Here is a 24,382-nt window from a genome sequence, read left to right as displayed (position 1 = left end):
CCCTCAGTTTCAGGTCTGACCAGTGTTTCCTCAGTTGATCCTTGGATCGTCATATCCCAAAATTCTTCTGAAAACTCTTCACAACTTTAGTCATGATCTTGGCCTTTCTGACATTGGGGTTTGGGTAAGGTCCATACTTCCCATTAAACATTAAATATCATAGTCGTTCCTCTTCAATATATCCACCATGTCCAACAGCTCTCCAAAAGACATATTTGAGGCCTTAATCTTCTCCTCCGAGATCGGGACGTTTCTTGCTCCGGGCTTTCCTCGTCCTCCTCGTTAGTAGAACAATTTGTGCGCACCTGCTGTGTCACCGTCATGTGCTCTCCCCACTGCTCCGATCTGCTGCTGAGGACGTCTCTGACGAAACGCGTACAGCGTCATTACGCACACACGTCACTTCCGGTGCGCCAGACCCGTTGGAACGCAGCTTGGAACGCACGCCGCGCGTTCAAGGGAATAGCTCTGTGGCAGACCGGGTAGCTGAATACTTGGGCTGAGTGGAAGCGAGCCCAATAACTTTTTTATAAAAACCGTTTTTTAGCAGTAATAAGGTTCTTTCTTTTCGTTTTTGATCTTTTCCCTACGTAGCCCCATTAACAGCCTATGTAAGCCTGGTAAACGGCCCCCTGAGGAGACCATCATTTAACCCCACTGGGTAAAGGGGACTGTAACATTGGGGAAACAGGGCTTTCTAGGACTGAGTACAGCCGTCCTATGGACGCATGGAAAGGGCTGTAGGTGACTTTTGATTTTGTTTTTGATTTTTATGCTTATTTTTATTTTTATTTTTATTTTTTATGTATCTTTTACTTTTATAACTTGTGGATTCTTGAAGAAATTCTTTTTCTTTTTTCTGGAATCAGTACTGTATTTTTTGATGTTTAAATTTGTCCCCCCTTCTTCTTGCTGAAAAGGGTTGTTGCATTTTTTTCTTTTCTTTTCTTTTTGATGAGCCGTATAATATTAATATACATACGGTGCTGTATGCTGATGTATGTTTTTTTTACTGCATCTTGCATATAAGAAATCCCCTTTTTTATAGAGCATTGTAAAAAAGTTTTTTTGGCAATAAAGTATTTTTTAAGTGATTATTAGCCTCCTACTGTTTCTACATAACTAAAAAAACCTGCTCTTAAGAAGAATTTCAGATTGTTCTCCCCTCTCCTCCCTAAATTTTTAATTTTTAATTAAAAAATACTACACCATGAGGGATTTTTTTTTCCTTTGAGGAACCAATAGTGGATATAAGGACTCACTTACACCTTCAATAAAAACCCTGAGAAGGACCTACTGAAGACACAAGTGGATGGTGGAGTCTCCGGTCATACGGGATACAGATTAAAGGCGCATAACCCCTTAGGGGGTGAATGGATCTGGTGAGTGGGGACCCTTGAGGGGGAACAAGCACGAAAGTCACCAAATAAAAGCACAGGCACTCTCACGAAAGTCACCTTTCCTGTATTCTGAAGAGGCACAATTGTATACTGATATATCTGATAGAAGACTCACTGTGGACTGAAATATTAATATTTTTATTTTTTACACTCTATTTTCTATTTTTTATGATATTTTTTATGATGTATATATATATATATATATATATATATTGGTTATCCTCCATATATATTGTTTGCATTGTTCACATCTTCATAAGCTTTTAGGATTAGTGTCAACATTGTATTGGATGTAAACATATCTCTCACGTTTTCTATATTTTTTATATATTTATTTTTCTGTTTTTCTGCTAATGTATGAGGAAATTTTTCCTTTTTTTCCCTTCACATGTATTAATATAGGGGGATTTAGTGTATCTATTAATCAACACAAGTGATTTGTATGAAAATCGCAGGCAGTTTTTTCCCTATTTTAGGGAGGGGCCTTTATACTGCGAGGTAGTTGGAAGTTTTTTTGGTTTTTTTCCTTTTTGTACTTTGGGTCTTTTAATTTTCACATTTTTATTTTTTATTATTATTATTTGGCTTTTTGATTTTGGTATTGGGTTTCTTGGGTTTGACATTAGAGGTTTGATTAGGTATATAATATTATAATATTAGTCATATAATATTAGTTATCACTTTTTATATATGGTTTTGATTAGAATTTCTTGGCTATTAATTTAATTATATGTAAATTAACATAAAAAATTAGTGGCACTAGTTCACTTAGTAGAGGCGATATAAAGTGGTGTGGAATCACCCTTTGTAGAGTCCTAGGTATTGCACTTATGGGATATAGCTGAGATATAACACCAAATACGGATTTAATTCACGCAGCCCTTGGGGACAGGTCAAGGTGATTGATATAAAGATTTCTGAGAAATTTAATAGTTTTATTGAAAATAACTAGTTGGAGGTAGCGCCAATTACCTATAATTAAGAATAATTCCATTAACGCAGGTTGTTTAGTGCAGCCTGTGTACACCAGGGAGGCAGCAACCTCAAAAAACGGAAAGGACTCTCATTAAACTTTTTAAACTAATAAGGCTAAAATCAGATAAAAGAATTTAAACCAATAAAAAACTACAAAGAGTACAAGGTCCCAGGTATAGATTAAGACTTATACATATTCCTGCTGAGCAAGACCCATTCCATAAGCGCGGCTTTACTTTTATATTTTTCTTAAGACAAAAGATGTGATTTTTCTGCAAATTCACATTGATTTTTACCGCAAATTTTGGAAGATTATATGATGATTACTGTGCTTATGGTGTGTGTTTTTTTTTTTTTCCCCAGAGGTCATGTCACACCAAAAACGTAACACTGGTGCGTTATTGATGCATTCTTGCTGTATTTTCAATGCATATGAAATGGGATGCACGTTTTTTTTTTTTTTTTTTTTTACTGACCAAAAATGCATGGACCAGTGTGAAGACCTACATAGAATTTAAAGGGATACATTTTTCTTCCGTTTTTTTGCGCTCAAGGTTCCAATAATGGCCGAAAATAAAATTCATATTAATTTAAATAGATATTTATTAAAAAGTCGACTGTAATAAAATTATATATAAAAATATAAATATTTGTGCGCTCTATAACTTTCCAACAGACTAATATACACTGATTTGGCTTATTTTCACCAAATAAATGTAGCCACATACAGTTTGGCCTAAATTTTATAAAGAAAGATTATTTAGAAAATAAACAAAAAAAACACTTTTTTTTTTTTTTTTTTTTTCAAAATTTTTTGTTTTTTTTTAGCAAAAAAATATAAACCCAGTTGTGATTAAATGCCACCAAAATAAAAGCTCATATGGGTACAGTGTTGCAGTGTTGCATGACCACACAATTGTCATTCAAAGTGTGACAGTGCTGAAAGCTGACAATTGGCCTGGCAGAAAGGGAATAAAGGTTCCCTGTATTGACGTGGTTAAATGCTGTCAGAGACCAACTTGTTTTAGTACATACAGGGTACAAAGCCATAAGAGAAAAGTGACCCTGCCATTGCTAGCAGCTCTCTAAAGATGTTTGTTGTGTGTTTGTGTCTAACTTGAACCAGGAACAAGCCAGCATCAAATGAAAAATGAAAGTCAAAGAAAAGTCAGTCCTTTTTGTCCATATACTGAGGCGCAGTGGCTATGCAAGAATAAGCATGACAGACATCTAGCAGTGCCTTCTACACAATATTCCACCTCCTTATATCTTTGCAGGCACTCCGAGAACTGATCTCCCTGTTCGTTTTTGACTCTAGCTTCCCACTATAAATAAACTTGACTGCTCCTGCTTTAGTTTTCCCTCACCTTACCCTTGCATGTTTTTTCTATTTAAAAATAATAAAAATATATAATAGAACAGCATTGGCATGACTAGTATGCTCTTCCTGAGGAAGGGTGACACAGTGGTGGCTGCAAAGTGTGGAAGGGGCACATTTTAGCCTCCTAATAAACTCCATTATTATAGCTATAGCAAAATATACTTTAAACCTGATTGTGGCACTTTGAATATATTGCATAGTGCCTAAATAAATTGTGCTTGCATACTTTTATGTGCCAACCATCGAACCATTTTCACTCATTCAGAAATAATGATTATTCCATATCTATAATATTTCATCTTTGGGCATCTCATTAAAAATGGGCAGGGACCCAGAAAACATCATGTTTTCCTCTGTGAACTTCTATCACGTGCTACAATACTTTAAAAAGAATAGCCTGTTAATGATCTGGAATAAATTGTCAGATTTGGGGAGATGATGAAAAGTAAATATGGATAATTTGTGTGGCTCAGTACAGCTCAGTTAAATGTTTAAAATGTTCTTCCCGGGGGGAAATGATTGGTGCTTAAAAGTTTTACAAATTGACAGCATCTCCTTACTTCATTTTTCATCCTAAAGAAGTCGGCAAATATCCGTAGCTCAAGTCATTATGGTACATCAGTGATTCTAATTAGCTAAACAGGAGTTTGTTTCAGTCATTGATCTTCATAAACCTCTTGACAGAATCTAATTTCTTGGTGTTTTTTTTTCCCCCCTAATCTCTCGGACCGTTTAGTAGGACACGTAGGATATTACTTTCAAGAAGTAAAGCAGTTAAAATGGCTTCTGTGTAATAGTGTATTTCATATTGCGTTTTTAACAGCAAAATTGGCTTTTTAGTAGTTTTAATGTTTGTAATTTGAACTACAATTTTACTGTTGAATTTTCCTTGAGGTGCACGTCTGCATTCTTATTTTCCTAACATCATCGCAACTTCTTCAACAGTATATCTTTGATAATACTGTTTGGGCTATCAGTGTAAAAAATGCTCAATACCTGTAATTAAAACCTGTCTATATCTGATATACCAAGTCTAATTATTTATAAGAATTTAAGAAAAATGAAAGTAGTTAAATATATCATAATCCTCTATAGAAATAACAGTTTGTGAAAATTGCTAATTTAAATTTGAGTACTATCAATTCATGTAAAAGAAATTCTTAAGCCACATAGCTCATCCATGAATACATTTATTGGTGAAACCATGTTCAGTAAATGAATACCTTGTATATCATTTTTAGTTTGATGGTAAAGCTGTTTTTATATTTTGCCAGCTAGACAACAGTAGAACATAGATGTTGCATGTATTTAAAAGTACATAATCTGGAAATTATTTTCTTTTAACTGGCTATTGAACATTAAAGGTAATGTAGAAGCATTAAACCTAAAAGTAAGAAGTGCTGGCATGGCATAAATATTTGGAACTTCCATATTCGTGACACTTTTCCAAGTCTGGCTTTCTGCAGTTTAAATATCTCTGTAAGGGAGTTTCCAAGAAAAGTGAAAAAACCCAGTGTTCTTTTGAGAATTATTTTAATTTGGAAAAAGGCCTTAATATTTTGATGATGCCACAATATCAAATTTTCACCAGTAGGTGTAGCTGCTGACCTCATTCAGGGCACACCTTGCACCTACTGGAGGAAGGGATATCTGCATTATTGCTTGCAGGTGTCATTAATAAATGGATGCTCAATGTTTCTGGATGTCCCCTTGAGATCGGGTTCACACTGGTACCACACTACTGTTGTATATCTGTCGATTTGACTTTGCCCTGCAACATCAGTCCTATTCCATCCAACTTGAATGAACAGTATACGGTTTTGTTTCGACTTTGAGATAGTCCGACTTGTCTTTTGACCAATCAAAACAATCCCAGTGTGACATGAATTCCTTTTTTGCTGCTGTAATCCCCATGTAGGATGTCACAAGTCAGATGGTTAGGACGAGGATTCGACTTTGATTCGACTTCAATTATTGGAATGGGCTGAAAACAGGCCAAAGTAGTGCAGGAACCTTCCTTTTTCAAAATCGGACCGTCTTGTGTCAGACAAGTGAAGACGGCTCTCATAGGCCATCAATAATTTGTACATGTCATGCAACGTGTGCGCCCAAATGACGCACCAGTATGAACCAGTTTTTAATGTGTGAGAAATTGTTCCATATGGCCTATCAAGGTTTTAGAGTGCTCATTTTCTGAACATGCATTTATTTAAATATGTTTGTAATTGGCTTTTGAATAGGCTCTCCCTGCTCCCAAGTGTATGGGTATTTTTGTGGTTAAATTTTGCCTCCTGGTAACTTACACACTGTTCAGAAGCTTTCTATAGTTGTAAATACCAAGTTTCAGGGAAAAAAATATGTATACAAGTCCTGGTGCAGGCATCCCCATTGATGTCAATTGAGATGCAGTGGCTTCATGGACACAGCTGCTGCTCCAAATTTGACATCCGTATGAGTGCACAGCCCGTAATGCAGACAGTGTGAGTTTGGGGACACGCACTCATACAGATTTTGGGTTGGGAGCAATGACTGTGTCTGTGCAGCTGCTGCATCTCAATTGGCATCAGCGGGTTTGCCTGCATGGGGATGCCCTTGCATGGGCATACACTGTAGTACGTGCCTTGTGAATGAGTCCTAGAATTAACTGCCATACATTAAATTGATTAATTCAATATAAGTAGAGATATGAAAAAAAGTAAAATTTTAAGTTAGAGTTTTGAAGGAAGGAGGGAACAAGGATGTACTGGACCAGGGTATGGAGGGAGATGATGAAGCAAACATTCTGGGCCTGCTAAGAATGCCACATATCATGTCTAGAGGTTGCAATATGAAATAAGTGTTTTCACAGCTGCATTGGCCATTGCTACCTAAATTGGACCTAAAGTCTAAATGTAAACCAAGATTACAGTATTGTTTCAAACTTTTTTTCAACGCACAAACTGAATAGCAAGTGCATAGGTTAGACTAGATCATGAGGTCTACGGCTTTGATTAAGGTGTCACCTTACTTCGTAATGTAGACTTTTGCTTTCAGAAAAAATAATCTGGTAGGCTTGCACAGAAATGGTTAATGTTGTAGTGCATGTAGGCTCTGTTCAGATCATAAATGGTTTAATATCCAATACTGTGGAGCCATGCTGGCAATGGATTGATGACAGTGTGTACTGCAAGCTCTTGGCAGGGAACAGACTTTGAGCTGTGAGCCTTTACACCTTTGTTGTCTGTTGTGCAGATGTCACCAGCTGTGATACTGCCCATACACAACTCACAAGCTGACGCTAGCAATGCTTACTAGCTGCGTGGTGTGCTTTTCTGCCGTAGTATGAAACGCTAGAAGAGTTGTACAGTAGGTCTAGGATTTGTCAGTCTTCAAAACACTTTTTCTCCTAATGACAATGTGTATTTTAAGGAAAGCATAAGTTTCCTTTTTTGACCATGTGACTGGAGTTGTATAATATTGTTAAAGTAAATGCATAGTGTATAGTTTTATTTTTATCAACGTTTGAACATAAACCCAATACTTCTTGAATATCTTTATTTCAAAAATGTTTTGAAGAAACAAATGACAAAAAATGAATGGTTATTGGAAAAAAATATATGTATCTCACCTCCATTTCGGCAAACAAAAAGAACAGAATTAAAGCGGAGGTCCACCCTAAAGTGGACCTTCCGCTCATCGGAACCCTCCCCCCCTCTGGTGCCACAATCGGCACCTTTCAGGGGGGAGGGGGGTGCAGTTACCTGGATAATCCAGGTAACTGCACCCACTTCCGGGACAGCTCTCTGCGGAAAGGGGCGTAAATTACGCCCCTTTCCGCAAGTGCCCGCCCCTTCCCGCAAGTGCCCCGCTGCCTGCTGGGAAACACACAGCTCCCAGAGGCAGCGGGGAGCGTCCTTATTGCACAGGGCAATTCGCGCATGCGCAGTAGGGAACCGGGAAATGAAGCCGAAAGGCTCCATTTCCTGATTCCCATACCCAAGATGGCGGCGGCAGGACCCGACAGACGACCTAGCGATCGGCTTCGGGTGCCGACATCGCGGGCGCGCTGGACAGGTAAGTGTCACTATTTTAAAAGTCAGCAGCTGCAGTATTTGTAGCTGCTGGCTTTAAAAAAAAAAAAAAAAAAACGCGGAGTCCCGGTGGACTCCCGCTTTAAATCAGATGGTTCTCTTTTGAACTAGTAATGTCAGTCAAGCATGTGACACTTAAGGCATCAGCAGGGATTTAGATACAGCCAGGTTATACCGCCACCTATAAACTCATTGTAAAACCCCTCTTTGGAAATAGAGCTAGCCATACAGAAAAGTAGTCAAATTACGAAATTTATACAAAAGTAACAAAACATTTACACCATGTAACATTCTCTATGATTTAGCCCATAAGGCTGAAACACATTTGGGGTGTTTTTGTTTTTCCGCTGGGGTCACTGTGTGCTTGTACTGGCCTTATAAATGTAATATTTTGTGGCATCATCAGTATGTTACTATATTTAGATCCTGTCACGGAAGACTCATTTAAAGAATAAGGCCGGTCAGTCTAGAGCACCAGGAGCTACCTCATTAGCTTTGCGCTTGGGCAGGGTTTAAAGCTGAGGGGCTGAGTGCTGATGTCATCTGCTGGGTGAAATATGCGTGCGTGCGTGCTTTGCACTCTTTCTTGCCGATCAGTGTTAGGGGAAGTGACATTCCACTGCTGCTCCTGCTTGCAAACAAGCTAGTGAAACAACATTACCTGCTTAGGGTGACATGGTCTCCTCTGTCTACCCAGCCCTCAACAGCTGCTGTTAATTTGAGAGTAATTGAGGCCTTGCCTTGCACTTTGGGCCTAGGTGCATTACTGATATGCGGCCGCAACCTGTTTGCACAGAGACACACAAGGGACAGTAGCCCCAATCCATACTCCCCTAGTGTTTCTGGGGGCATCTGCTTAGTACTTTGATGAACTGGTGCCTGTAATCTGTAACCCAGTACCTTAATTATTATTGAGTCTTTTTACTCTTATTCATCTCTGTTGGGTGGGGCCATGTTCTGGGCCATGTTTTCAGGGACCTCGTAATACAACATTGCCAATATGTGCTTAACTTCTTGCACACATCGATCAAAGAAGGTCTCCAGTCCCATCCCCTGCAGAGTCTTTCTCTGACCATCCAAAGTCCTTAGCTCAGGCAGACTACTGGTCCCTGCAACTTTCTTTAACTCAGATTAAGCCAGGGCTCGACAAAACCCGGGCGCCCGGTCGCATTTGCGACTAGAATTCCAGACCTGGCGCCTGGGGCAGCACAGCTGGGGGTATGCTGTCTCCGCGCCCCCCCCCCCCCCGGCGCGATCGCGTCGGGCCGCGCCGCCGCCGGCCGGTAATTTAGCCCCCGGCTTTGAGGCCTTCTACGATCCTATGGTTCCTTCTGTAATCTGGCGCCCTCTTGTGGTGGCCGTTGGAATTACAACCAGCAATGCTAATGGATGCAATGCTAATTTTCCCTGCCTGCCAGCCTATCTTCCTTCCCTTTACTCAGAACCCCTAAAAATTATATATATATTTTATTCTAACACCCTAGAGAATAAAATGGTGGTCGTTGCAATACTGTCTGTCACACCGTATTTGCACAGCGGACTTACAAGCGCACTTTTTTGGGGAAAATGTATTTAATAAAAAAAAAAAAATAAGACAACAGTAAATTTAGCCCAATTTTTTTTAATATTGTGAAAGATAATGTTGCGTAGAGTAAATCGATACCAAACATGTCATGCTTCAAAATTGCGCCCGCTCATCGAATGGCGACAAACTTTTACCCTTTAAAATCTCCATAGGCGACATTTAAAAAATTCTACAGGTTGCACTTTTTAAGTTACAGAGGAGGTCTCTATTTTTTTTTTATTTTAACTTTTATTTTATTTTTTTTCACTGTTCTTTAAAAAAAAAAAAAATGTGTCACTTTTGTTCCTATTACAAGGAATGTAAAAATCCCTTGTAATAGAAAAAAGCATGACAGGTCCTCTTGTATATGAGATCTGGGGTCAGAGAGACCTCACATCTCAATTTACACTAAAATGCAATTTAAAAAAAAAATTGTCATTTGAAAAAAATTAATAAAATGTCCCTCTAAGAGCTATGGGGGGCAATGACTTGGAGACAGGTGAGGGGCTTGGGGCTATCTTCCCCTCACTTGTCTCCATGTCAGGCCAGGGACAGGTCCAGATCGCCGTCACGGACCCGGCTCCTAACTTTTTTAGCTGGCTCCTAGATTCCAAGCAAATTTGTCAACCCCTGGATTAAGCCCTGGTTCACATTGTAGCATTTTGACATGTCAAATCGCATGCCAAATCAACGGCTATTGGCAGCAATGGCACCGTCTGAATTGGTACGACGGCGCACCGATTCCCAAAAGTAGTTTCTGTATGATTTTGGGTTGCGATTTCAATAGACATCTGTGCAGAAACCTGCACAGATGTCTCTGAAATCGCCTCCGAAGTCGGGACTGACACGCGGTAATGAAATGGTGCGAGTTCAGCTGAACTTCTCTTTATTCCCGTTGTCGGTGTGAACCTAGGTTTAGAGTTTCAACATTCGAGGTACCACAGTCATCATTGTATCAAATATTATTGTATCCGATTTTATTGATGCAGTGCATTCTACCATACATTTGGAAGATCCACCTGCTATGTTAAGGCTGTAGCTGCACAGATCTTCGCTTCATATCTACTATTTGAAGCTGTACAGCTGCCGGATCGCTTCTGCAAACCCCCAGAACCTGTACCCCCCCCCCCCCCCGAATATTTCCTAGGCTCCTCTATCCCACCTATGAGCCTGGGACCGATAGGCTGGGTGTGTCTGGATAGAGGGGAAGGAGAACCATGTCTGTTTACTGATCTCCCCTAGCTAGTAAGGACCCAGGAGTGACAGATTTTTTCACTTCCGGTTTCTGCTGTCACTTTTCCAAGCTGCTGTTGCCAGGAAAGAAGCTAAAGGAGCATAATCTGCACACGATAAGTTACAGGGAGGACATCATGGGTCTATTAGACTCTATCATGTTTCATGAAATAGAACTTATCACTGTACAGTATATATGCTGTCATTCATGGTTAACGCTAAACTGATGACCTGGAAGATAATTTAAAGCAGACCTTCACCCTAAAGGACATGTTGTGCTGCCCTGCCTTCTCCCCCTCCCTCTCTTACAAGTGCATATTTTTTTTTATTGCTTTATTTCGGCAGTAAAGCAGCACTTCTGCAATTCTTGCCTAGGCTCCTAGCCCCCTGTATGTGCACAGATGTGCCACAGGGCTCAGGCCTCAAGAGAGCCCTCCATCTGTGCATTCACCTGTTTCCCCAGCCATCTGCCCACATGCAGGGTTTTTCGCGCATGAATGAAGACTGCTACCAGGTAGTTCCAGTTAAGGAAAGTGGAAAATAGTGCTGAACCCATAGGGTTATCTCACTGGTATCACTATCCTAACATGGTTAGGAACCTCAGACAAGAAATATAAACAAAGAAAATCCTTCTATACTGTGTACTTGTCTCTATCCAAAGTACTGAGTATAATCTCTCTGCTTTTTAGTTCCTCTGCTATTAGCATGAGTCACTTGTAACATGTTTTCCTGACACCAAGAGATATAAAAAGATGACGAGGGGGAGCTCCAGCACACAGACTGTGGTTTATATCCTCAGCTCTGCATCACTCCTGTGTACTGTTAGGAGGTGGTGTTTTCCTTCCATCCAATTAATTCTGAGCTCTTGTACAGTGTTACTCTAGCTCGCTGCTTTGTGGGTCTCTGAAAAATACTCGGTCTCTGGGTTTTACTAGGCTTTAAAGGACAAATGGCTGCAGATAAACAGGTTACATGTATTTAGGAAGATTTATTTCATCTCTGTATATGACCTGAGGCTAGTAATTTCACTTGGTATATGTAAGGATTTACAACCGCTTGAAAGTTTTTATGTTGATGTAAATGATCTGGTTCCTGGACTGGCAGTTTCTACACCCCAAAGCATCCCCACGGTCTCTTGGGCTCGTAGTGTAATGTAACAGAAATGGAAATTGAAGAATCGCACCACTGGTAAGAGGTCCAGATACAGCTTTTATTCCAATAAGTTAGGGGGGCAATCCACAAAGTAGCCAATGCATTTCTGGAGTACAAGAATGCCCCCTTCATCGGGGCTTGATTGATGATAATGTGAATAGATGAGAAGTGTACCGGACCTTTTATTGTACTTTTTTCTAACGTGATTCCAAGCACAGGCCCTGCCAGCAGCTGGTATGGTAGCCAGTCCAAAACCGTCCCCGTCTTTGCATGTGAATGAAAAATCTTCTGATAAGCTTTTCCAGAACGCAAAGGCTGGACAGAGCCTGTGAGCACATCTGCGCATGCACCATAATGGTTGGCCGGACTTAAGTTCCCCTTATGGAAAATTTGTGCTCGATAATATTGTGTGACATAACCAATTGTGACTACCACCATTTTATTCTCCAGTGTCTTTTTTCAGAAAATATCTACTCTTTATGGAATTGTAGAAAATATTCACACCTAAAATGTGCTTTTCAACATGTGCAAAAACACTGCTGAAGGGTAACTTCTTCCGAGAGACAGTTAAAACCCAGCATCAGTTCCAAGTTAGACCTAATTGGTACTGCCTTGTGTCCTTTGATTTGTCAGTGTCCTATCAGATTCGGTTAATTTCTTTCAAATAGATCTCTCCTTAGCAGGGGTGGACTCCTTGCTTCATAAAATTTGTGGTGTTATGGTGATGATAAATCCAAAGAGCATCTGAAACAGTTGACCTTCAAGGCAACAATGTCTGTTGATCATGATCAGCAATGTATTGGATGGTCAGACCTTGTTCTGTCCTCAACATAGAAGGTCCAAGTTGTTGAATCCCACCCTTTTCCACCATTTATTTATGCAGCAGGTGCCCCTTGACCCTCACCTCTCCCTCAGCCCATAGGGCTCAAACTCCAAAGTCTACTAATCCCACTGCATGAAGATCGGCTGTGTACAGTATCTCACAAAAGTGAGTACACCCCTCACATTTTTGTAAATATTTTATTATATCTTTTCATGTTACAACACTGAAGGAAGGACACTTGGCTACAATGTAAAGTCGTGAATGTACAGCTTGCATAACGGTGTACATTTGCTGTCCTCTCAAAATAACTCAACACACATTAATGTCTAAACCACTGGCAACAAAAGTGAGTACACCCCTAAGTGAAAATGTCCAAATTGGGCCCAAAGTTGTCAATATTTTGTATGGCCACCATTATTTTCTAGCACTGCCTTAACCCTGTAGGTAAAACTGACAAATTTGTGTATATAACCACTTTAATATCACATTACCTAACTGGCTGTTACCAAAGATCACATGGCCATTTTTCCATCAATTCATTTTGTGTAATTTCTAGAATTCCCGTTTTTTATTAGACCCCTTTCACACTGGGTTGTTTTGCAGGCGCTATTGTGCTAAAAATAGCACCTGCAAACCGTCCTGAAACAGCCGCTGCTGTCTCTCCAATGTGCACCACACTGGAACGGTGCACTAGCAGGACAGTAAAAAAAAGTACTGCTAGCAACATCGTTGGAACGGTGTGTACACCGCACCTTCACTGCTCCTGCCCATTGAAATCAATGGGGCAGCACGGCTATACCGCTGGCAAAGTGCTGCTGCAGCAGTGTTTTGCGGTGGTTTTACCCCTTTCACGGCCGCTAGCAGGGGGGTAAAACCTCTCTGCTAGCAGCCAAATACCGCAGCTAAAATGGTAAAACTTTTACCGCTGACGCCACTCCTGCCCCCACTCCTGCCCCAGTGTGAAAGGGGCCTTAAGAACACACAGAATGTTGTGGTTGGACTGTTAGATGTTTTACATATACAGCCTCCAAAAATCAGTTGCATGTTAGATTTCATTTTTTTTATATTCCTAGACCAAGAGAGCAGCTAGAATTGGGTTCCTTTGTATAACATATATTTAATTTTTGTTTCTATTTTATGAAGAACTAAGACTCAGTCAAGTGAAATCACTGCTTTCACTGTGTGTAGGTGAAGATTGTAATCTTGGTATGATTTTATGGCTGCAAAGCTTGTCCACATACTGTACAAGGAAATAAAGTTGTCATAATTGCCAGAAGGAATAATTTGCTGTCACTTGCCATATGCATGCTGATTAATTCTACTGGGGCTGTCGGTCACGGATAATTTTATTCTCTGCTTTTTAAAATGACATTTATCACTAAGATTTAGCAAATTCAAATGATTAAGTACAAATTGGCTCTAATAATGTGTAATATATATCTTTTTATGCCCTTTTCCAGGGAAAAAAGTAAGGCTGAGGCCAAAGACAGAAAAGTGCTGGAAATTCTACAGATGAAAGACAACCAAATACAAGAATTTGAACAGGTTGGTGTTAATGATGCATTTTTTTTTTCATAAAAAGCACACGTTTAAATGCAATATCTGTCCAAATATTCATATGTGTATGTTTAATACCCTTGTATAGAAATCACTAAAACTCTAAAGCCCCATACACACGAGCAGACTTTCCGACAACAAAACCGTGGAATTTTGTCTTTGTGTTGGCTCAAACTTGTCTTGCATACACACGGTCACACAAATGTTGGCCAACAATTATGCACGTAGTGACGTACTACGTGGTTTTTCAGGTCTTTAGCGCCACCCTTTGGGGTCCTTCTGCTAATTTCGTGTTAGTGGAAGTTTGGTGAGAGTTGATTTGCACTTTTCTTTTCGCCTTTTTTTTTTTATTTAGCGCTTTTCAGTTCATTTCTGAATAGCCGTTCGTCAACCAGACATGTTGCAGAATCAGAGGAGATGACTTGTTATTTATTATTGGCCGTGGAGTTATTGCTTTTAACTTTTTTTTTTTTTTTGTTGTTGAATGATTTGATTTGGTATGTTTTCTATGTTTTGATATGATAGCATGTCTATTTCTTTCTTTCTTTTTTTTTAATCTTTTTTATTCACAATTAAAAAATTGTGAATACTACTTGGCTTTGTTTTTTACTTCAAATGACAGTTTGGGAGTAGGAAGTTACATTTTAAAAAATACAATGCAAAATTGACAAGGGACACCAACATAGTTGTATCTTTGATCTTATAAACTAGAGGATAATGGTGTTGTGGTAACTTGCACAAATAAAACAAAAAACAAAAAAACATAATAATTTTATACTTGATATCACTAGAAAAAATAAAGCCTTTGAAAAATTGTTTGCAATAACTCCATCAGTATCACCAGCAAAGCAGCTTCATTATTATCCCATTAACCTCCCTGGCGGTATTCCCGTGTCTGGCTCGGGGTGGAATTTTCAGTGCATTAGCAGTAACCCCGAGCCAGACTCGGTATCGCATCGCAGGATATAGGGAAAGTTACTTACCTTGTCCCCTGGATCCTGCAATGTCTCCCTGCTGTGTGTGCGAGCTGTTTCCTCGCTCGATTCACACAGTGCTGAGTTTCGCCAGGCTCCATTCCCTGCAAGCGCTGCGAAGCACGGGGACGGAGAATGGCGCCAAATTCAAAAAAGTTAAAACACAGTACATATCTTACAAATTACAGTACTGTATAAAAAAAATGCACATCCCCTTTGTCCCTAGTGGTCTGTCCAGTGCCTTGTATGCACTTTTATAAATACTGTTTTTTTTTTTTTCTGCCTGGAATTTGGAGATTGTCCATAGCAACCAAAAAGTGTCCCTTTATGTCAAAAGTGGTTTTAGATCAGCTAGAAAACAGCGATAATAAATTAGAATCACTTGCAGAATTGAGCGATAGTGATTTGTGGGGAAATTCGTCATCAAACACTAAATCTAATGACCGCGACAATTCTGCAACTGAGCAAATTTCAGTGTTTTTGATTACATTATTGAATAATTTTTATTATTATTATATTATTTGTTATTATTTATAGTTATTTATTATATTATAATTTATGATTTTTCAAACTTTTTCATACCTGGGATGTCTACTAGACTCTGGTTTGGACAGAGTTAAGTGCGTTATTCCTAAAAATTACAGGCCTACAATATAAAACGCCAAATTTCCAAGCAAAATAATTGTACCACTTTCAGCACCAAAAATCTGAAATAATCATACCGCCAGGGAGGTTAAAGAAGAAGAGAATTGTGTGCTGCATTTCATAATTTTCCATGTTACGAATGTCAATTTTCCATTACGAGCGCTGGTTTACAAGACTGCTTCTGAGCATGCGTGTTTGTACTTTGGATTTTTGTCCAACGGACTTGTGTACACACAATTGGGAAGTTTGTTGGCGGAAAATTTGAGAACATGTTAGCCAAACTTTGTTGGCAGAAAGTTCGACAACAAATGTCTGATGGAGCATACACACAGTCGGACTTACCACCAAAAAGCTCACATCCAACATTTCCCGTCGGAAAATCCGATCGTGTGTACGCGACATTACTCAGAAACCACACAGAATTTTTTTTTAGTCTACCCATGACATGCTTTTAAATATGAATTCTTACTGGTTGCTATAATATTTGTTTTCACTTTCATGATAATGCCATTAAAGAGAAAGTAAACCCTTATGAGTTTACTTCCTCTTTCATTCCCTGCAAAGGCAAAGCATAATGGACTACTATGCATCGCACAGTAGCCCGTTATGTGTCACTTACCTGACACAGGAGCCAGCGATGTCATCGCTGTCCCCTGTAGTTCGGCGCATCCATCTTCTCGTGGGGTCTCGCAGCTCCGCCGCTGTCATTCGGCGAAGCCGCGATGACGTCACTCCCGCGCATGCGCACGGGAGCCGAGACGCGTGGCATTGCGCTGCATCTTCACCATCGAGGATGCCACGCTCAGTGCGTCTGCGCGCCGCTGTCTACGGCGCATGCGCCGTAGACAGCGGTGCCCGTTTTTGGCCAAATATCTCCTAAACCGTATAGGTTTGGGAGATATTTCTTGGACCTACAGGTAAGCCTTAATCTAGGCTTACCTGTAGGTCAAAGTGGTTTGTAAGGGTTTACAACCACTTTAAAGTCAGCCTTATTTTGCTTGATATGCTCTGTACATACTCCAAGCAGCTTGTGGCATTGTTTTTACTTATCAACACAAAAAATTTCTCATGTTGGCACCCAGCTTGTCAGCACAAGCAAGTGTTTTTTACTTGCCTGTAAAGTTATTTTCTTGGAGTACAATACAGGGCAAGGGCATAGTCTTAGATGACAAGCTTATATATTTACAGGTGGTAAAGGTGGCAAAGAGAACTGTAAATATCCCCCTATAATCCCTCCCACTGGCAGTTATCCTTCATTTTTAACAAGCAATAAAGTTAAATAGAGCGGTTTCTCTGCACTGTACTGTGATTTAATAAACTGATTTTACAGCGAAGTCAAAAATCTTATTTTCTTGATTGTACAGTACAAGCTACAGGCATAGTTTTAGACAACTAGAATGCTTAAAAGGGTTGGGCAGCACTGGAAAAAAAAAAAAACTGCAACAAGCAAGGACATAAGACAATAACTAGACAGCTGCTTGTAGTACCTAAAGGCCTAAGCAGGAATTGGCAGAGGCTTGAACGTCCACCTGGCAAACGTGTGAACAGAGGACCGTTTGCCTTAAAAATCTGCAAAGCTGATGTTTTATGCTGAGAGTCCCAATAAACATCCGGTGACCTAGTGGAGTGTGCTTTAACAGTAAAGAGAGGAACTTTTTGCTGTAGGACATAGGTTTGAGCAAGGACCTGATAAATCTAGCGACGGTGGAATGAGAAGCAGGATGTGCAAGGCTTCAGCATGAATCACATTTAAGTAGTGAAGAGAGACCCCTCTAGCGTACTTAAAAGCAAGACAGGACAACACCTTGGGCAGAAAGGAAGCCTTATTCTTGTACAACACCAGGAAAGGTTCCTTACAAAGCAATGTCCCCTAATCCTATACTTGCCTAGATGTATTGTTGGTGACTAGAAACGCCACATTCTGAATGAGCTCAGATAAGGGAATATGTTTGTAGCTCGGGTCATGCCATGACGAGTGACGTCCCGTTACTCCGGACAGTCACAGAGCCGAAGTTCGCGGCCCTGGAAGGAAGAGGGGTGAAGAATGGACGCTCGTTGCAAGTTAGGAAGACGGGGACATCGCTGGCTTCTCCTGCAGGTAAGTGTCACATAATGGGCTACTTATGCGATGCATAGTAGCCCATTATGCTATTATGCTTTACCTTTGCAGGGAAACAAAGAGGAAGTAAAACCCATCAGGGTTTACTTCCTCTTTAACAAGGAGTGAGAGGCTAAAGGATGCTGGATGATAATAGCCAAGGCCAAAATTTACCTTTGAGAGATTCTCAAGGCCAAATGCTGATTCAGACCTGGCTAGAGAAACAACAGGTATCATCTGGTATAAAAACTTGCACCATGCAAAGCCTTCCACCTTAGAGGCAATGGTAGATTTTGCGAGCAGTCGACTTCCTAGAATAGAGAAGTATTGAGATATCTGAATCCGAAAAGCCTCTGTCCATTCAGACCTGGGCTTCAACAGCCAGGCCGTGAAAGCCATCAACTGAGCAGCAGAATGGTGGATTGGGCCTTGAGACAGAAGGTCTATGTCAGGGGTGCCCAACCTTTTGAAGAGCAAGGGCCACTTAAGCGACTTGGTAACCGGTCACGGGCCTCAATGAGCCGAGCAGGCGGATGACAGGTCCGTGCAGAGCGGACACTGCCCACTCTATTGTATGGGTCCTCTGATCCACCCTGACAGAAGGGGATTGATTGACTGCTTTTGGGTTTTTTTTGCAAATCAGATTGGAGGTAGGCAAGTGTAAAAGGACACATCTGTTTACATCTGCCGTTTCATAGAGGTGAATGGAGGGCCCGATTGTGTGAAAGGGGCCTTTCACACTAATGCAGTGCAGTGCACTTGCGTCTTTCCTGTGGGTTAGCTACACTTTTCCATAGACTTCTATATATTCTTTCTGAAAGCTCACCAAACCTGCAGGTAATAACAGAAGTCTATGCCTCAGTGCAGGTAACCTGAAGGTGCACTGCACCTGCGGATCAGTTTGAAAGCAGCCCAGTAACCACTTCTCAGATATGCCCATATATACACTCTAATTTTAGTAATAAACTGACCTTTAATAATTCTTCCATTCATGTATCGCCTGCTGTTGCTGTCCCCGGCAGAGTGCATTTGGTATCACTCCACCTGTGTCAAGAGACGGCGCTATACAGGAAGCTTATACAGCTCTGCTCCACTTGCTTTGCCGGCTTCATTAATAACACAGATGCTCTGGGATGATGGGTCTGCAACCCATGATCTGGGCTTGCCAATCTGCCATATCACAGAAAGAGGTCGCGGGCCACATCAGAGAGCTCCATGGGCCACATGTGCCCCCCGGGCCACTGGTTGGGTACCCCTGGTCTATGTGATTCAGAAGAGGCCAAGCGGAGTCTGCCGGAGTCTGAACCTGGTGATGAACCTTTTCAGTCTGTTTTTGAACCAGGATTCTAACAGGTCCACACCTGTGACAAAGATCCAGAAATTCTCCAGTTGAAGGGACTACTCTTCATGATCTAGACGTTGATGGCTGAGAAATTCAGCATGACAATTTTTTATGCCAGGAATGTATACTGTGGCCAGGGTTGGGACATGGCACTCTTGACTTCTTGTCCTTAATGGTAGACGTAGGCCACAGCTGTGGCTTTTGTCTGACTAAATCCATGTTGGAAGTCCCTGAAGCAGGGACCTCTAGTGTTCGAAGGACAGCTGAATGACTGAGCTCCAAAATGTTTGTTTTACCTGCAAGGTTGTCCAGGTAGTCCATCATATGAACACCCTGAGTGAAGAAGAGCCAGAATAGGGGCTAAGACTTTTGTCAAGACCCAAGGGCCAGGGCTACAAATTGACAGCGACAGTTTTCCACCTCAAAAAAAACCAAACAAACACTGGTGTGGAGGAAAAATAGGAATGTGAAGTTAGTTGTTTTTGATGTACACCAATGTCAGCAGACCCCCCCTTTGCAGGAATGCAATGACTGACCTGGTTGATTAGTTACATCGTTAAATAGTTAGTCGGTGGAAAAAAAGTCCATCTAGGTCGACCTATAATGGGGAAAAAGGAAAAAATTATGCATCACACAATCCTATACCACAGGCAAAAAAAAACAGCAAAGCATGATCCCATTTGCTCCAGCAGGGGAAACGATTCCTTCCTGATCCCCGAGAGGTAATCGGATATTCCCTGGATCAACTTTAAAAATTTTAGTATCCAGTTATAATATGTACATTTAGGAAATAATCCAGTCCTTTTTTAAAGCAATCTACTGTGCTGGCCAGTACCAGCTCTTGAAGGAGTCAAATTTTCACAGCTCTTACTGTGAAGAAACCTTTCCATATTTGGAGATGAAATCTCTTTTCCTCCAGATGTAAAGATCGCCCCCTTGTCCTCTGTGATGACCTTTAAAGTTTATAACTCAACACCAAGTTCACTATATGGACCACTTATGTACGTATACATGTTGATCATATCCCCCTTAATCTCCTCTTCTCAAGAGAAAATAAATTCCGTTCCTCCGAGCTTTGCTCATAGCTGAGCTCCTCCATGCCTCTTATCAGTTTGATTGCTCTTCTCTGCACTTTCTCCAGTTCCTTGATATCCTTTTTGTAAATTCCATACAAAACTTCTGGATCTAAAAGAAGACATTCAGGCACTTTAGGATTGGACCAATGCTGCTTTTGTAACCTTGAACAGGTTGGCATAATAAGCCATAAAACTCTCCCCTGCAAGCACAGGTACAGTTACCTGCAAGGTCAACAATTGCTAAAGATCAACATGAAGATCCTCCAGTCTCTTCGAAGAAGGCAGATTTGAGTCTGTACCCCCCCCCCCCCCCCGTAGAGGACATCCCTGACCCAGAGATCTGGAATGCTGTGAATTCGGGTGTCAGAGAAAGCTGATGGACGGCTTTCCACTTAAAGAAGTGGGGGTGTCCCATCACTCAGAGTAGGGCTTTGAGCCAGGCTTGGCTGGACTGGAAGTCCGTGGAGAAGTCCCTGGACTTAGAGTCCCAACTCCCTACTTATAGGCCGCAAACTACTAAAATTGCTGCTTTTGCAAATGACCTGCTCCCTTATATTTCTCACCCAGAATCTACCCCTTCCATTATAATGTCGCTCATTAATGTGCTGTGTATATATATATATATATATATATATATATATATATATATCTAAAAAAAAATTTTTGGTGCCGAAACCGATACTGAAAATTAAAAATACACTAGGCCGAAAACCGACACTGATACCGAAACAGCACCGATACCGAAACATATTGTTAAAAAAATATTTTTATACAGGAGCTGGTCATAGACTGGGGACATGGTACAGGAGATGGTCAGAGACTGAGGATATGGTACAGGAGATGGTCAGAGACTGAGGACATGGTACAGGAGATGGTCAGAGACTGAGGACATTGTACAGGAGATGGTCAGAGACTGGGGGCATGGTACAGGAGATTAATGCAGCCTCATCAGTGCCCCTCAGATGCAGCCAGCGTGTCTCCATTGCAGCCAGCCAGTGTCTCCATTGCAGCCAGCCAGTGTCTCCATTGCAGCCAGCCAGTGTCTCCATTGCAGCCAGCCAGTGTCTCCAGTGCAGCCAGCCAGTGTCTCCAGTGCAGCCAGCCAGTGTCTCCAGTGCAGCCAGCCAGTGTCTCCAGTGCAGCCAGCCAGTGTCTCCAGTGCAGCCAGCCAGTGTCTCCAGTGCAGCCAGCCAGTGTCTCCAGTGCAGCCAGCCAGTGTCTCCAGTGCAGCCAGCCAGTGTCTCCAGTGCAGCCAGCCAGTGTCTCCAGTGCAGCCAGCCAGTGTCTCCAGTGCAGCCAGCCAGTGTCTCCAGTGCAGCCAGCCAGTGTCTCCAGTGCAGCCAGCCAGTGTCTCCAGTGCAGCCAGCCAGTGTCTCCAGTGCAGCCAGCCAGTGTCTCCAGTGCAGCCAGCCAGTGTCTCCCCCCCCATTGCAGCCAGCCAGTGTCCTCCCCCCATTGCAGCCAGCCAGTGTCCTCCCCCCATTGCAGCCAGCCAGTGTCTCCCCCCCCATTGCAGCCAGCCAGTGTCTCCCCCCCCCATTGCAGCCAGACAGTGTCTCCCCCCCCCCATTGCAGCCAGACAGTGTCTCCCCCCCCCCCCCATTGCAGCCAGCCAGTGTCCCCCCCCCATTGCAGCCAGAGTGTGTGTCCCCTATTGTAGCCAGCCTGTGAAGGAAAGAGAGAGGAGAGCCGCCTCCGCTGCCTGTTTGATCACAGCGCTGGGAACATCACAGTTTTCATTTCAATAGCTGTGCGTTCCAGGCCACGCGCCGTCACATACAGCCCCTCCCCCTTATCCAGGCACTTTTATAGACAGATCACCCGTCCAGTCCTGGGACGGGTAAACTGTCTGTCTATCAAAGCTCCCCAGACAAGGGGAGGGGCTGTATGTGACGGCGCGCGGCCGGGAACGCACAGCTATTGAAATGAAAGCTGTGATGTTCCCCTGTGCTGTGAGCCCAATTTTCGGCCATTTTTCTCTTTTGTCAAATTGCCGAAAAGGGCATTTCTGGCCGATATATTTCGGCGGCTGAAATTTCGGTGCATCCCTAATATATATGTGTATTATATTTATCTAAAATGCAGGCAGTGGGGCACAAAATAAATGCTGCAAAGCTGTTCACTTTTCACACCGAGCTGCGGGGGGCTTCGGCGGTAAAGCAGCGCTGTTTTTAGCGGCACTATTCGGCCGCTAACGGGGCGGTTTTAACCCCCCCGCTATCGGCCGAAAAGGGGCTAAATCTGCCCGCAAAACACCACAGTATCACAGTGCTGCCCCATTGATTGCAATGGGGAACAGTGGTGGAGGAGCGCTGAGTTCGCCGCTCCAAAGATGCCGCTGGCAGGACTTTTTCTGACGTCCTGCCAGTGCACCACTCCAGTGTGAAAAGAGGAGCTTTTTTTCAGGCGCTATACAGGTGTCATTTTTTGCGCTGTAGTGCCTGAAAAATGCTAGCAGTGTGAAAGAGGTCTTAGTTAGTCTCAACTAAAACTACTGCATTTATCTTGGGGCATAATCGAGGCCAGAATGTACCACAAAATAATGCTTTTACTTTTCCATCCTTCTTGTATATCTCCACATCGCTCCTACCCTATAAACCAAAGCACCTCTTCTTGCTGCCCAAAATGTGAACATTCAGATGTGGACTTGTTACACGCCTTCTGGGCGTGCCCCATGATTAAACATTTTTGGACCTCAGTAGTGCAATTTGCTACCACGTACTTGGTAAAGAAGAAGAGAGGTTACAGATCGCTACTTAATAAGGCCGCATCCCTAAGGTTTAAATGAGAAGATAACTCCCCAAAACAGCTAGGCGGGACTTTTTCGGCTCAAAGAGTGTACAGACACATGCTGAGCAACAATTACATTCAAGTGTTTTTATTAGTACCAAAATGTATATAAAAAAAGGGTATGATAAAATGCAATACATACAGTATATTACATGAAAGAGAAAATTCATGAATGGCCCTATGGCGCTAAAATTGTAGTGGATCAGTGTGCAATGATGAAATAGGTGTGTAAACCTGACACCAACATGTTTAAGGCCGCGTACACACGGGCGGACTGTTCGCCCAACTTTGTCCGCTGAACAGTGTTTGGGCGGACAGTCCGCTCGTGTGTGGGCTTTCAGCGGACAGTTTCAGCGGACAGTTGGACGGACAAGGTTTTTCGGAAATTCCGAAAAACTGTCCGCTGAAACCTTGTTTCAGCGAACAGCCCGCTCGTGTGTAGGCTTGTTCGTCAAACAAAGTTGCGCGCATGCTCAGAAAGGATTTTCACGCCGAAAGCTATAATGCAGTGTATAGGACGGCGTATTTTTCGTCCCGTCGTACGTGCTGTTCACGTCATCGCGCACGGTTTCAGCAAACTGTTCGTTCGTCGTGTGTGGGCATGTCCGTCCATGCTAATTTTGAGCGGACTGTTTGCTGAAACTGTTGGACGGACAAAGTTGGGCGAACAGTCCGCGCGTGTGTACGCGGCCTCAGAGTTCTATACGGTCCTTCAATGTAGGTTTAAACAACTTTAGTGAATTTCTTCTATAAAATAAAACACATATTGGAGCATATTCACAGAGGTCATTCCGTATACATGAAGCAGGAAAAAGACAGTAAGGAGACAAAAGGAAAACAGTTGAAGTTACTCACATTGCCAGAGAGTGAGCACACGCAAAACAATGTTTATAGATTTTGTATCTTTCTGCCCTCTCCTTTGATACTATCTACATTTCTTATAAAGGGAAAAACAGAAAGCAGGCACCCTCTTAGTTAAGACTGTAGTATTTAATAAACAAAGCTCATTAAAAACGCTCACATTTTAGTATCGTTAATCAGGCACAGTAGAGTCCGTTTACACCAATCCAAAGTCCAAAGCGAGGCTTGGAGGGCAACTCGAGAGCCCTTCTTACTAGCTCCATATTGAACTAGTGCTTGTGGACCATATTCACTGTATGTTTTCCATCACAGGTAAACTTCTTCTAATTCTAATTCTAATTTGTTATATCCCTGCTGCATGATGTCAGTGTCCCGACTCCCTTTGATGGTCAGGAGTCGGGACACTGACATCATGCAGCCCTGCAGTCCCTCCAATTGATG

At 42.0% G+C, this 24,382-nt stretch overlaps 1 protein-coding gene across 2 annotated transcripts in view; it reads left to right on the top strand.

The window, feature by feature from the left end:
* The window catches only part of CNTLN (centlein), a 580,120-nt gene that overhangs the window by 42,589 nt on the left and 513,149 nt on the right, over window positions 1-24,382 (top strand). For both annotated transcript variants that reach the window (XM_077475235.1, XM_077475234.1), the window contains exon 4: window positions 14,059-14,143. In XM_077475235.1, the coding sequence (XP_077331361.1) occupies window positions 14,059-14,143 (85 nt within the window). The remainder of the gene's footprint in view (window positions 1-14,058; window positions 14,144-24,382) is intronic.

This window comes from Lithobates pipiens, unplaced genomic scaffold, assembly GCF_037356315.1.
Source record: "Lithobates pipiens isolate NorthernLeopardFrog02 unplaced genomic scaffold, aLitPip1_a1.2 Scaffold_13, whole genome shotgun sequence".
NCBI lineage: Eukaryota > Metazoa > Chordata > Amphibia > Anura > Ranidae > Lithobates > Lithobates pipiens.
The sequence above is the reverse complement of the archived record's forward strand: the minus strand, read 5'-3'. Positions and strand labels throughout refer to the sequence as shown.